Below are 11190 nucleotides of genomic sequence, written 5' to 3'. Positions count from 1 at the left end.
AGCATGGAGTTATCCGTTGATCTTGGAGTCAGGTGCAGCCAATACCACACACACTGAAGTCGGTCAGCACACTTAGAATTTAGGGGCAGAAGGGGCTGGAGAGATGGCTCAGTGGTTGAGAGCATTGCCTGCTCTTCCAAAGGTCCTGAGTTCAATTCCCGGCAACCACATGGTGGCTCACAACCATCTGTAAAGAGGTCTGGTGCCCTCTTCTGGCTGCATACATGCACACAGACAGAATAGTGTATGCATAATAAATAAATAAATATTTTTTAAAAAAGAATTTAGGGGCAGAGAAAGCCTCCTGATGTCAGTGTGGGCTTTTCTGTTTTGCTGATCCATCCTTGTTCTCACTAGTGAGCCGGCTGCTGTCAAACCCTCCATCTCCAGAGTGCTGCAAGGATAGGTGTGAGCCACCATGCCTCACTGAGTTTGGGGCATTTGCTAAGAGCTTTACGGACAGACATTGAGCTGAATTATTCCTTTGTAATCTGTTTACAATATAGCATGTTGAGCTGGGCATAGTGATACAGGAGGCAGAGGCAAGCAGATCTCTGTGAGTTCTAGGCCAGCCTGGTCTACATAGTGAGTTTCAGAACCATCAGAGCTGTTGCATAGAGAAAGCCTGTTTCAGAAAAACAAATAGACAAACAAACAAACTAAAACTTAAAAAAGTATAGCATGTTTAACAACATCACTGCCCTAGCCGGGCGGTGGTGGCACATGCCTTTAATCCCAGCACTCGGGAGGCAGAGGCAGGTGGATCTCTGTGAGTTCGAGGCCAGCCTGGGCTATAAGAGCTAGTTCCAGGACAGGAACCAAAAGCTACGGAGAAACCCTGTCTCAAAAATTCAAAAAAAAAAACACAAAAAACATCACTGCCCTAAGATGCCATTAGCATGGCTCTCTGTCACCATGACAACTAGGAGTGTCTCCAAGCATAACCAAATGTCCCCAAGGAGCTGGGTGAAAGGATTCTTGCTCAGTGGTTTTAAACCACCGTCTTTTTACTGTGAGATCTCAAGATACTGCCCTACTGAGTGTGTAGCCCAGACTGGCCTCAAACTCGGAGATCCACCTGCCTCTGCTTCCAAATATCTGTTGTTAGGGCACGGGCTGCAACAACTGTCCTGTATACTCATGGTTTTTAAAGTTTCCTTGAGATTCCTGTGATAGGCTAAGGAGGTGGGGACCTGCTTTAATCTCAAATCTTGGTGGCCATTGTGGCAGAGAGGGCAACTCACTCTCTGCTCTTGGCTGGCTCAGATGCAGTAGAACTGAAGCCACTTCTGTGCTCCCCTGCCTCGAGTCCTCAACTCCTCCTGACACACACACACACAGTTGGGAGGACCCACACAGTCGGTGAGGCTACCTCCCTTCCCTCTCCGACTCCTCCCACCCCTGCTCAAGCCATAGGTCCTTGGTGCAAGGCCACCAGGTTCTTTATTTTCAAGTCCTCTGATAAAAAGGCATAGGGCAAAGGATTTAAACAAGTGGGTCCCCAAGGCCAGCCAGGGAGAAGTAATACCACACCTCCACTGGCAAAGAATAACCTAGTGTCTTAGAGGAGTGGGTGCCCTCTGAGGGAGCCAAGGGCGTGTCCAGAGTCGCTTGCTTGCTTCTGCAGGAGCTGCACCGGTCTGAGCAGTTTGGTGACAAGGGCTGGCGTTTCTCCGAAGCTTGATGTGCTCTCTCTACAGATGGGGATGATGCTGGAACTAGTATTAGAAACACAATCATCTAAAACAAAACAAAAACCGCTGTCATCAACACCTCTCCCTGAAGCCTCACAGCCACTCCAGGCAAGGCCCCAGAAACAGTTGTGTCAGTGCGGGCCTAGGGCCCACAGCCTTATTTAAGGATCTTTAGATGGGACCACCTGACCAGCTCAGTGCTCACCTCAGGAGCCTGAGAATGCAACTGAGAGATCTGGGCAGGCCTGGAATGCACTTGCTCTTGGAGGAACATGCGCTTCAAAGGGGAGTAGAAGGAAAAGCTAAGGTACAAGAGCAGGAAGCTCTCCCTCTCTGGTCCGCTCTCAGTGATACCAGATCAGCAGTGTTCAGGGATGCAAAGCTGCCTCAGATTGTGAGATCAGAGATGGCAGATGTGTCTTCTTACCGGACGTCAGTCCTCTTCATCCTCCGAGTTCTTCAGTGCAGCGATTGCTTCCTTCAGAACACCATCTGGGTCTTGAATCTCTACCTGGAGAGCAGCAGGGGGAGGGGATTGGTTGGTTGGTTTAAGGGCATGGAAGACCCCAGGTTGCCTTGCTGAGATGCTCTGCTTGAAAACAAAATCTTTAATCCCAGCACTTGGGAGGCAGAGGCAGGTGGATCTCTGAGTTCAAGGACAGCCTGGTCTACAGAGCGAGTTCCAGGATAGGCTCCAAAGCTACAGAGAAAACCATATCTCAAAAACAAAAACAAAACAACCAAAAAAAAAAACCCAACCAAACAAAACCCAGTAAAACAAAACCTCATCCATAGTTCCTGGACACGTGGGGCTGCAGATGCTGTCTATCCTCTGGCTTCACCTACCTTAGGAATGGGGAACTGGGTGGGCTCCGGGGCCTCATCACGGCCGAAGTCAATCATGGTACCACACTTGGCCACGTCATCCACCCAGAAGCCTTCAAACAACTGCCCGTGGTCCAGGTGAAAGAAACGCCCATGCCCATTCTTCATGCCTCTCTCCCAGCTGCCCTCATATCGGTTCCCATTCTCTATGGAGAGAACAGACAAGCCTGGGTGCTGGGCACAGGGCAGCAGTCAGGGCTATCAGGCTGGGCCTCACCCGTCTAGCTGCTGACACGGGTATGTTAGAGGGTCACTAGACGCTAGACAGTAGCCCACACCAGCATAGAGAGTCACTGGGCGCTAGACAGTAGCCCACACCAGCATAGAGTCACTAGGCACTAGACAGCAGGTATAGTCTCCAGCTCCACACCAGCAAAAATAGCATTTTACCTCGACCACTTCAAAGGGTTTATTTTTTTGGTGTTGGAGACAGAACATGGCGCGTGCATGCACACACTCAGGCTGTAGCTCTAGTTCCAGTTTATGGTTTTGTTGTTGCTTTTGTTTTTTTACTCCATTTTGCTCTGCAGTGCTAGGGGCTTTGAGCTAGGCAAGTGCTCTACACCCTGGGGATCTGGAGCTCCGCCTGTCTTTGCCTCCTAAGTCCTGTGATGAAAGCTACAGAAGTTGTATCTTCTGAGACAGCATGGCCCCCTAGCTAGCACAGGCTGGCCTTTAAGTCGAAGCAGCGCTGCTGATATCACAAACTTTTACTCCGGCCAGTGAGTTTTCTCCTCCCACCTCGTGGGCCCAGGATCAACTTCAGGTGGGCAGGTCTGTGTGGAAGAGCCATTACTCACTGCACCATCTCCCAGGCCTTCTGCAAGCAGATTGCCTGGGGCCGCAGCGCCAGCACCGGGATCTGAATTCACGTAAGCTTGCCCAGAGCCCATGCCATGAGAAATGACACGCCTAGAACATTGGCTCTGTTCAGCAAGTGACCCTGAATACAAGTTACACATAGTGGAGACACATTGAAGGCAGACTTTGCTAAGGCATACAGGGACAACAAGACAGACTGACCGACCGCCGAAGCCTTCCACCTGACCCAGGGCCTCAGCTAGTTGGAGCTCACTGGAAGTTGGAATCTCACTTTTTTAGGGCCCACAAGGCTGGTGTTACAGGGACGTGGCAGGTGGGGCAGGGAGTCTGGGGTGGGATCTTTCTGGAAAGGGGTGGGACCAAGAGGCATTGGGGCGTGGTTTCACGGGGCGGGGCACTCACTCAGCCGCAACATGCCCTCCCCTTCAGGCTTGTCGTTCAGCCACTGGCCTTCGTAGATGTCGCCATTGCGGTAGTACATGCGTCCCCACCCGCTGCGCTGGTTGCTGCACCACTCACCCTCATAATAGTCCTTGGGTCCGTAAAACTGGATCCCATAGCCCTGAAAGAAGGAAGATGTAGGAGAAGATGAGCAAGGAAGTCAGGACCACGAGGGGTGCACCCACCCACTGAGACAGTGGGGCTGATCTATTGGGAGCTCACCAAGGCCAGCTGGACTGTGACTGAAAAAGCATGGGATAAAACCGGACTCTCTGAACATGGCGAACAATGAGGGCTGATGAGAAGCCAAGGACATTGGCACGGGGTTTTGATCCTACTTCATGTGCTGGCTTTGTGGGAGCCTAGCCAGTTTGGATGTTCACCTTCCTAGACATGGACGAAGGGGGGCGGACCTTGGACTTTCCACAGGGCAGGGAACCGTGACTGCTCTATGGACTGGAGAGGGAGGGGGAGAGGAGTTTGGGGGAGGGGGAGAAGGGTGGGAGGAGGGGGAGGGAAATGGGAGGCTGGGAGGAAGCAGATACTTTTTTTTTCCTTTTCTCAATAAAAAAAAAAAAGAAGAAGGAAGATGTCCCACCATTCGCCAGGTTACTCAAGTCTCACACCTGAGGTTTCTCGCATCGCCAGCCATCCAAGCAGAAGTGAAAGGATTCTAGAATTCTAGCACCGTCTTTCTACAGCCCGCGTCGGTTTTCCCTCTTCCCCTCTTCCTTAGTCCTCTTATCTCTCGGGCCACTTCCGCACACCCTCCCTCCGTACAGCCCAGAAGGATATTTTATAGTCCATAGCGTCACCCATCCAACTCTGCCCTCCCCAGGGAAGACATCTTTGTTATTTCTTCCTCCCCGTTGACATGTCTACCTGGCTAACTCCTTGCTCCTTTGGGTATGACCTGCCCTGTATCTTCTAAACTAGATAACACCCTCTCCCAAGCCCAGGGAAGCCACTGGTAAGGCTATATTAAATGCAAATTCTTTGCTTTAGGCTGTCTTCCCTCTAGGAGCAAAGAATATGAAATCTTGGGCTCTGAAACGGCTTAGTTAGTAGTCCCTTAGTTAGTAAAACGGAATACTAAAGGCGATAAACTGTTACAGGAGTCAGTTCAAGTACCGTACCACGTACAGTAAGTGCCCAATAGCAACACTGTTATCATCAGGCTCCATAGCCAGCATGAGGAAATATGTCTGCAGAATGGACGGGGATGTCCCTCTGACTAGCTTCTACCCCCTTCTGCTCTTGCCCTATGGCCAAAGATGTGAACTCTGTTCTCGCTCCTTGTTTTCTACCCTCTCCCCTTTCCAGTCATGGTCTCTCTGTGTAGCCCAGGATGGCCTCAAACATGCTATCCTCCTGCCTCCACCTCCAGAATGACCTCATTACACCCCGCTTCCTCACCTTCCGTCTGACTTAAGCCAAAAGGAGGAGACTCAGAATGGGGTACCATGGAGAAGAAAGCCAGGAAATAAGGGGGAAGAGGGTGGAGGAGGCCTTGCCTGCTGCCTCCCGGGGGGGGGGGGGCTCCCCTGCTCCTCTTGCTTCCTGTTTTCTTGGTTTTATTTTGAGAAGAACTACAACTCCCTCACCCCTTCCGTCTCCCACCCACCAAACTACTGGTCCTCCTGGCTCTAGGTCCACCTCCTGCCTCCCCCCCCACACACACAGACAAGGCATGCTGGGACCCACTCACCGATTTCTTGTCCCCTTTCCACCAGCCTGAGTACACCCTTCTGTACTTTCCGGTCTCTGGGTCAGGGTGACTGAGGGTGCCATAGCCATCTCGCTTTCCAAACTTCCAGTCTCCTTCATAGGTAGCGCCGCTCTTCTTCCAGACCTGTGTTCCTTTCCCTGGTGACACATGGATGGATCCGGAAGCTGAAGGCCATATGCTGGTACAGACCCCAGGGACTTCCGAACTGGAATAGGGTCTGTACCTCATCATTAGACTGTAAGCATGAAGAAGAAAGGAAAGTTCCATGGCTAAAAACAGTGATTCTCCTGCCCACTGTCTAACAGCTAGACTGTCAGGGCAAACCTCAAGTAGAGGTGAGGCTGAGGCTCCAGGCCAGCCGGGGCAGCTTCTAGAGCCTGACTCAAAATAAAGAAAAAAGAGGCTGGGAAATGGTGTGTGAGATCATGAGTTTGCTTCCCAGCAGAGAAACAAAGAAAACAGAAATCCTTCTATTTACAACATGAGTGGAACAGCCGGGCAGTGGTGGCGCACGCCTTTAATCCCAGTCCTCAGGAGGCAGAGGTAGATGGATCTCTGAGTTTAAGGCCAGCCTGGTCTACAGAGTGGATTCCAGGAGGAGAGTCAGGACCACACAGAGAAACCCTGTCTCAGGAAAGAAAAAAGAAAGAAAGAAAGAAAAGGGAAATAAACCAGACACAGGAAGACAAATACCAAGGGATGTCACTTTTATGTGGAATCTCAAGAAGCCAAACTCAGAAACAGAGAATAGAATGATGGGTACCAGGAGCTGGGAGGAGAGAAAGAGGGAGATGTGGGTAAAGGCTCTCAGCGTAAGGTGTCTACGTTTTAGAGGACCGATGTACAGCATTGTGCTTAAGTTAACAACTGCATCATGCTGGAGAGACAGCTCAGCCAGGCAAGCCTGACGACCAGAGTTTCAGCCCCGGAATCCACGGCAGGAGGAAAGACTGACTTCCATACGTCTCTCATTTACCATTCGCACACATGCTGTGGCAACGCCTGGCCTCACCTGTACACATCACTCATGCCTAGATTTATACTGTACTGGGATTCGAATCCAGGGAAGCCATTTATCAGCCGATGGCTACATCGCTAGTCCCATAATATGGATTTTTGAGACAAGATCTTATCCCATTTCCCAGGCTGCCCTTGGACTCATGATCCTCCTGCCTATTTCCTGATCCTTGCTTCTTAAGAATTTAGATTACTGCTATTATTGCTACTATTCCTGGCCATAACCAGTCTGATAGCAATGAATAAATCTAAGAAATGAATGAACAAATGAACGAATGAGTCACCGTGAAAGAAAGCACTGGAAGCCAAGTACCCATGTCAAGTCTGCATGCATCTTTCCTCCACTCCCCTGCTGGCTCGTTAGCAGGCCAGAATTTTCTGTCCCCTTCTCATTCCCTAAACAAAGTTAAATCAAAAGCTGCTAGTTAAATCAAAACCCAGGGCTAGCTGGAAAAGGTGTTCCTGCCTTTTGGGCGGGAGGGTGTTCAAGACATGGTTTCTCTGTAGCTTTGGAGCCTGTCCTGGCACTAGCTCTTGTAGACCAGGCTGGTCTCGAACTCACAGAGATCTGCCTGCCTCTGCCTCCCGAGTGCAGGGCTTCAGCAGTGCCAGGCAAGCTGTCTATCACTGTGTTAGCTATTTTACGTTAGCGACTTGGCATGAGCTAGAGTGACTTTTGAAGAGGGCGACAGTGTCCCCATCAGATTGGACCTGTGAACAAACCTGCAGGGTAGTTTCTTGATTGATCACTGGTGTGGGAAGGCGCAGCTCACTGTGGATGCTATCACCCTTGTGTTCCTGGGTGCTGTGGGGGAGGGGGAAGCAGGCTAGGGGTACTTTAGCTGGAGAGATGGCTCAATGGTTGGGCACCCTTGCTGTTCTTATAGAGCATCAGGGTTCAGTTTCCAGCACCCTTGTCTCACAGTCCTCCATAGACATGAATATGGTGCATATACATACATACATGCATACATACATACATACAAGCAAAAGACTTACACACATAAATAAATTTTTTTAAAAAATGAAAGCCAAGAACAAGCCAGTCATGTTCTCCTCCATGGCCTCTGCATCAGCTCCTGACTCGCTTTGCTGATGAACTGTAACATGGAAGGACAGACAGAAATAAACCCTTTCCGCTCTAAGTTGCTTTGGTCTGTGCTGTTTCATCACAACAGTAGAAACTTGGTAAGACAAGCACTGAGATACATTCCTAGTCCTTGGATTTTAAATTTTATTTATAAAATAGTATTTATTTTTAGAGATTTATTTTTATGTGCCTGTGTGAATGTCATGTGAATGTAGTACCTACAGAGGCCAGGAGAGGGTGCTATAATCCTGGGAGGTGAAGTTACAGTGATTATGAGCCACTGGAAGTGGGTGCTGGGAACTGAATTCAGATTCTCAGCTTTCTTGTTTGTTGTGTTATTGTTGAGACATGATTACACTGTGTTTCCCCAGATGGCCTACGACTTGCTATGTAAACCCGGCTGGCCTCCAGCTCAGAGCTCTACCTGCCTCTGCCTCCTGCATGCTCAGCTTAAAGGTGTGTACCACTGACACCAGTGAACAATACTTGCTCTTAACTTCTGAGCGATCTCCCGGGCCCAACCCTTGGGTTTTTAAATCTAGAGCAGGTAGGGCTTCAGTCATATCTCAGTGGTAGGACATCTGCCTAACAATATTTGAAATATTATGAAATAAAATATTCACATTGTGAGATAAAAACTTGATCTAGGTTATTCCTGACAAGGGCAGACTCACCCTTCATCCACACGTGTTTGGCACACACCATGCTGACTAGCCTGTTCCCTTCTTTTTTTTTGGTTTTTCGAGACAGGGTTTCTCTGTGGTTTTGGAGCCTGTCCTGGAACTAGCTCTGTAGACCAGGCTGGTCTCGAACTCACAGAGATCTGCCTGCCCCTGCTGGGATTAAAGGCGTGCACCACCACCGCCCTGCCGCCTGTTCCCTTCTTTTCAACAAGGTTTGTCCTGTAATAAAGACAGACAAAGCTTGGGGCTGGAGAGCTGGGTCAGCAGTGAGAGTACTTGCTGCCTTTGCAGAGGACCTGGCTTCTATTCCCAGCATGCACAGCCACCTGGAACTCCAGTTCCAGCAGGATCTAATGCTTTCTTCTCATCTCCCTGGGTACCAGGCACTCACATGGTCCATATACATACATAAAGACAAAACGCTTATGCACATAAAATAAATCTTTTTTAATGTATTTACTTATTATGTGTACAATATTCTATCTGTGTGTATGCCTGCAGGCAAGAAGAGGGCACTAGATCTCATTACAGATGGTTGTGAGCCACCATGTGGTTGCTGGGAATTGAACTCAGGACCTCTGGAAGAGCAGGCAATGCTCTTAACCACTGAGCCATCTCTCCAGCCCCCCATAAAATAAATCTTTTTTTTAAAACAAACACAAGGCTCACAGTGGTCCATGAGGCACAGTACGTTTATTGGACGGTTAGCTGTACCCGAGTCTCTTTCTCATTCTCTCTCCTTTCTTCCCTTCCTCTCTTCACCCCTCTTTGTTTTATTTGTTTCATTTTTGAGACAGGATTTCATTATGCAGCCCAGCTGGCCTGGAACTTTCTATGCAGACCAGGCTGGTCTTGAACTCACATGCACAGAGATCTCCTTCCTCTGCCTGTGGAGTGTTGGGAGTAAAAGTATGAGCCTCCACAGCTGGCCACTGCTCTTTTTCTTCCTTCCTTCCTTTTTAAACTTTATTTTGTTTTGAGATAGGGTCTCTTGTAGCTCAGGCTGACCTTGAACTTACTGTGTAGGGGAAGCTGGATTTGAACTGGTGATCTTCCTGCATCATCTTCCAAGTGCTTGAAACTACAGGAATGCACCATCCCCCCCTGGCTCCCTGCCACATACTTTCTTTTGTTGAGAGAGGGTGGCTCAGCCTCCTGAGCCAATAATTGTAACAATAAAACCACACCAATCCTGGCCCACTTCTCTGCTCCAGCTACACTGACTTCAGGTCAGTTCCTCCATCAAGGTATACCAATCTACCTAATTCTACTGTTTAAGGTCTGAACTTTAGACCCTTAGCCTGGCCCTTGCATTCTTGTTCTCTCTGCCCAGTTCCAACATCACCCAGCTCCCTACTGGTTTGTGTCTCTACTCCCCTCTCCTCTCTGGTAGTTGTTTCCACTTAACAGGTGAGGAAACTGAGGCTCAGAGTATGGGAATGACTGACTACCTCCAGACTGTAGCTGGCAGAACTGGGATTCTAACACTGCAGGCTCATGGTTTTAGTGTAGATAACTCCAGAAGGCAGGAGAAGACGGTGTTAAGTCTGGAATTGGCAAGACTGCAGTGGGAGACTCTGAAGACTTTTAATAAAGCCTCCCGCACCCCGCCCTGGTTTGCACTGTATTACCGGAACACCTTCGCCCTCTGCTGGTCAGACCTGAGCCCAGGCACACAGGAGTAATCGTGGAAGCTGAGTTACTTTTGGGGGTTGGACTGGTCCTACCTGTGTTCTGAGGCCCAGACCCTGTGATCCACCATCTTCAGAGCATCAGGGGGGTCTGAAGCCCGGAGCCCCTTCGGCAAGCCATTTTCTTATCACTTTGACCTTTTCTGTCATCCAGCCCCAGGCTCAGCCAGCCTATCAGAAGGCAGTGAGGGGCCCAGTTCCACCCCCAGAGCCCCAGCTCCAGACCTCTATCCTACCAGTGTCCCTAAACCCTTGTTCAGCTGAAGTCGTGGCTGAGATGGGCTTCAGAGCCAAAGCATGGGAACGCCCCTTGCTTGTCCTGATCAACATCTACCCCCAGGAGGATGGGAACACCGCCACTTACGTTCCTAGTGAATTCTGTACACTGATCAACATCTACCCCCAGGAGGATGGGAACACCACCTCTTATGTTCCTAGTGAATTCTGTACACTGATCAACATCTACCCCCCAGGAGGATGGGAAAACCGCCACTTACATTCCTAGTGAATTCTATACACTGCTTTTGGTTGTGGGTTTTGTTGTTGTTTGTTTGAGACAGGGCCTGTCCTGGAACTCACTTTGTAGATCAGGCTGGCCTCGAACTCACAGAGATCCCCCTGCCCCTGCCTCCCGAGTGCTATCACTTCCTGGTTGCTTTGCTTTGCCCGCCCACTCTGACCCCACACTGACCCCTTGAGGACCCCCTGCTCACCATGTTTTAAGTTGTTTTTCCATTCGCCCACATAGTGATCGCCGTTCACTGCAAATACTTGGTGCCTCAGTCCATTCTTCTGGGCTTTCCAGTCCCACCCCTTCCACAGGGGCTCTGATTTTCTTGGGCACTTGGTGACTGGCATGTTAGCTGCTTCTGTGGTGTTGAAGGGTGCTGGCGAGAGGTAGGAGCATCAGGGACTCAGTGTATCCCGTGTATCTATGGGATCCTGGGGCTTCCTGGGGAGGTGCCTGCCTGAGTTCCAGTAGGGCAGGTCATGTGTGTTCTGAGTCCCCAGGGCAGGTGAGCAGCCCTCAGTGGGGATCCTTCTGTGCTGGACTGACCCAGGACACTCTCCTCTCTTGCATTCTCCTGGGGCCCTTCTATGGGGACTGATGGCACAATTGCTTTGGAACCCAAGGAGA

General features: G+C 49.9%; 1 protein-coding gene across 2 annotated transcripts; it reads right to left on the bottom strand.

Annotated features, from left to right (window-relative positions):
• Positions 1-1434: 1434 nt before the first annotated feature.
• Positions 1435-10910, bottom strand: Morn3 (MORN repeat containing 3). 2 transcript variants are annotated; one of them, XM_075979524.1, is made up of 6 exons: positions 10766-10910; positions 5551-5708; positions 3804-3963; positions 2541-2725; positions 2122-2205; positions 1435-1740 (listed from the first exon to the last, which is right to left on the bottom strand). In XM_075979524.1, the coding sequence occupies exons 1-5, from the start codon at positions 10908-10910 to the stop codon at positions 2128-2130; spliced, it is 726 nt and encodes a 241-aa protein (XP_075835639.1). In that variant the 3' UTR covers positions 1435-1740; positions 2122-2127. The 2 variants fall into 2 exon arrangements, with proteins under 2 accessions (XP_075835639.1, XP_075835629.1); XM_075979514.1 differs by having other exon boundaries at positions 1435-2205.
• Between the last annotated feature and the right edge of the window lie 280 nt (positions 10911-11190).

This window comes from Microtus pennsylvanicus, chromosome 1 (assembly GCF_037038515.1).
Source record: "Microtus pennsylvanicus isolate mMicPen1 chromosome 1, mMicPen1.hap1, whole genome shotgun sequence".
In the NCBI taxonomy this organism is placed as follows: Eukaryota; Metazoa; Chordata; class Mammalia; order Rodentia; family Cricetidae; genus Microtus; species Microtus pennsylvanicus.
Note: the sequence above shows the minus strand (reverse complement) of the source record. Positions and strands in the feature narration are given on the sequence as shown.

What these genes read in the sequence shown, in the direction of transcription:
- Morn3 (XM_075979514.1), bottom strand. Translation starts at nt 10,910, where the DNA reads ATGCCAGTCACCAAGTGCCCAAGAAAATCAGAGCCCCTGTGGAAGGGG. An exon ending in GAAAAACAACTTAAAACATG is followed by an intron (nt 5,709 to 10,765) that starts GTGAGCAGGGGG and finishes ATGTGTCACCAG; the next exon opens with GGAAAGGAACACAGGTCTGG. An exon ending in GGAAAGGGGACAAGAAATCG is followed by an intron (nt 3,964 to 5,550) that starts GTGAGTGGGTCC and finishes TCCTTCTTTCAG; the next exon opens with GGCTATGGGATCCAGTTTTA.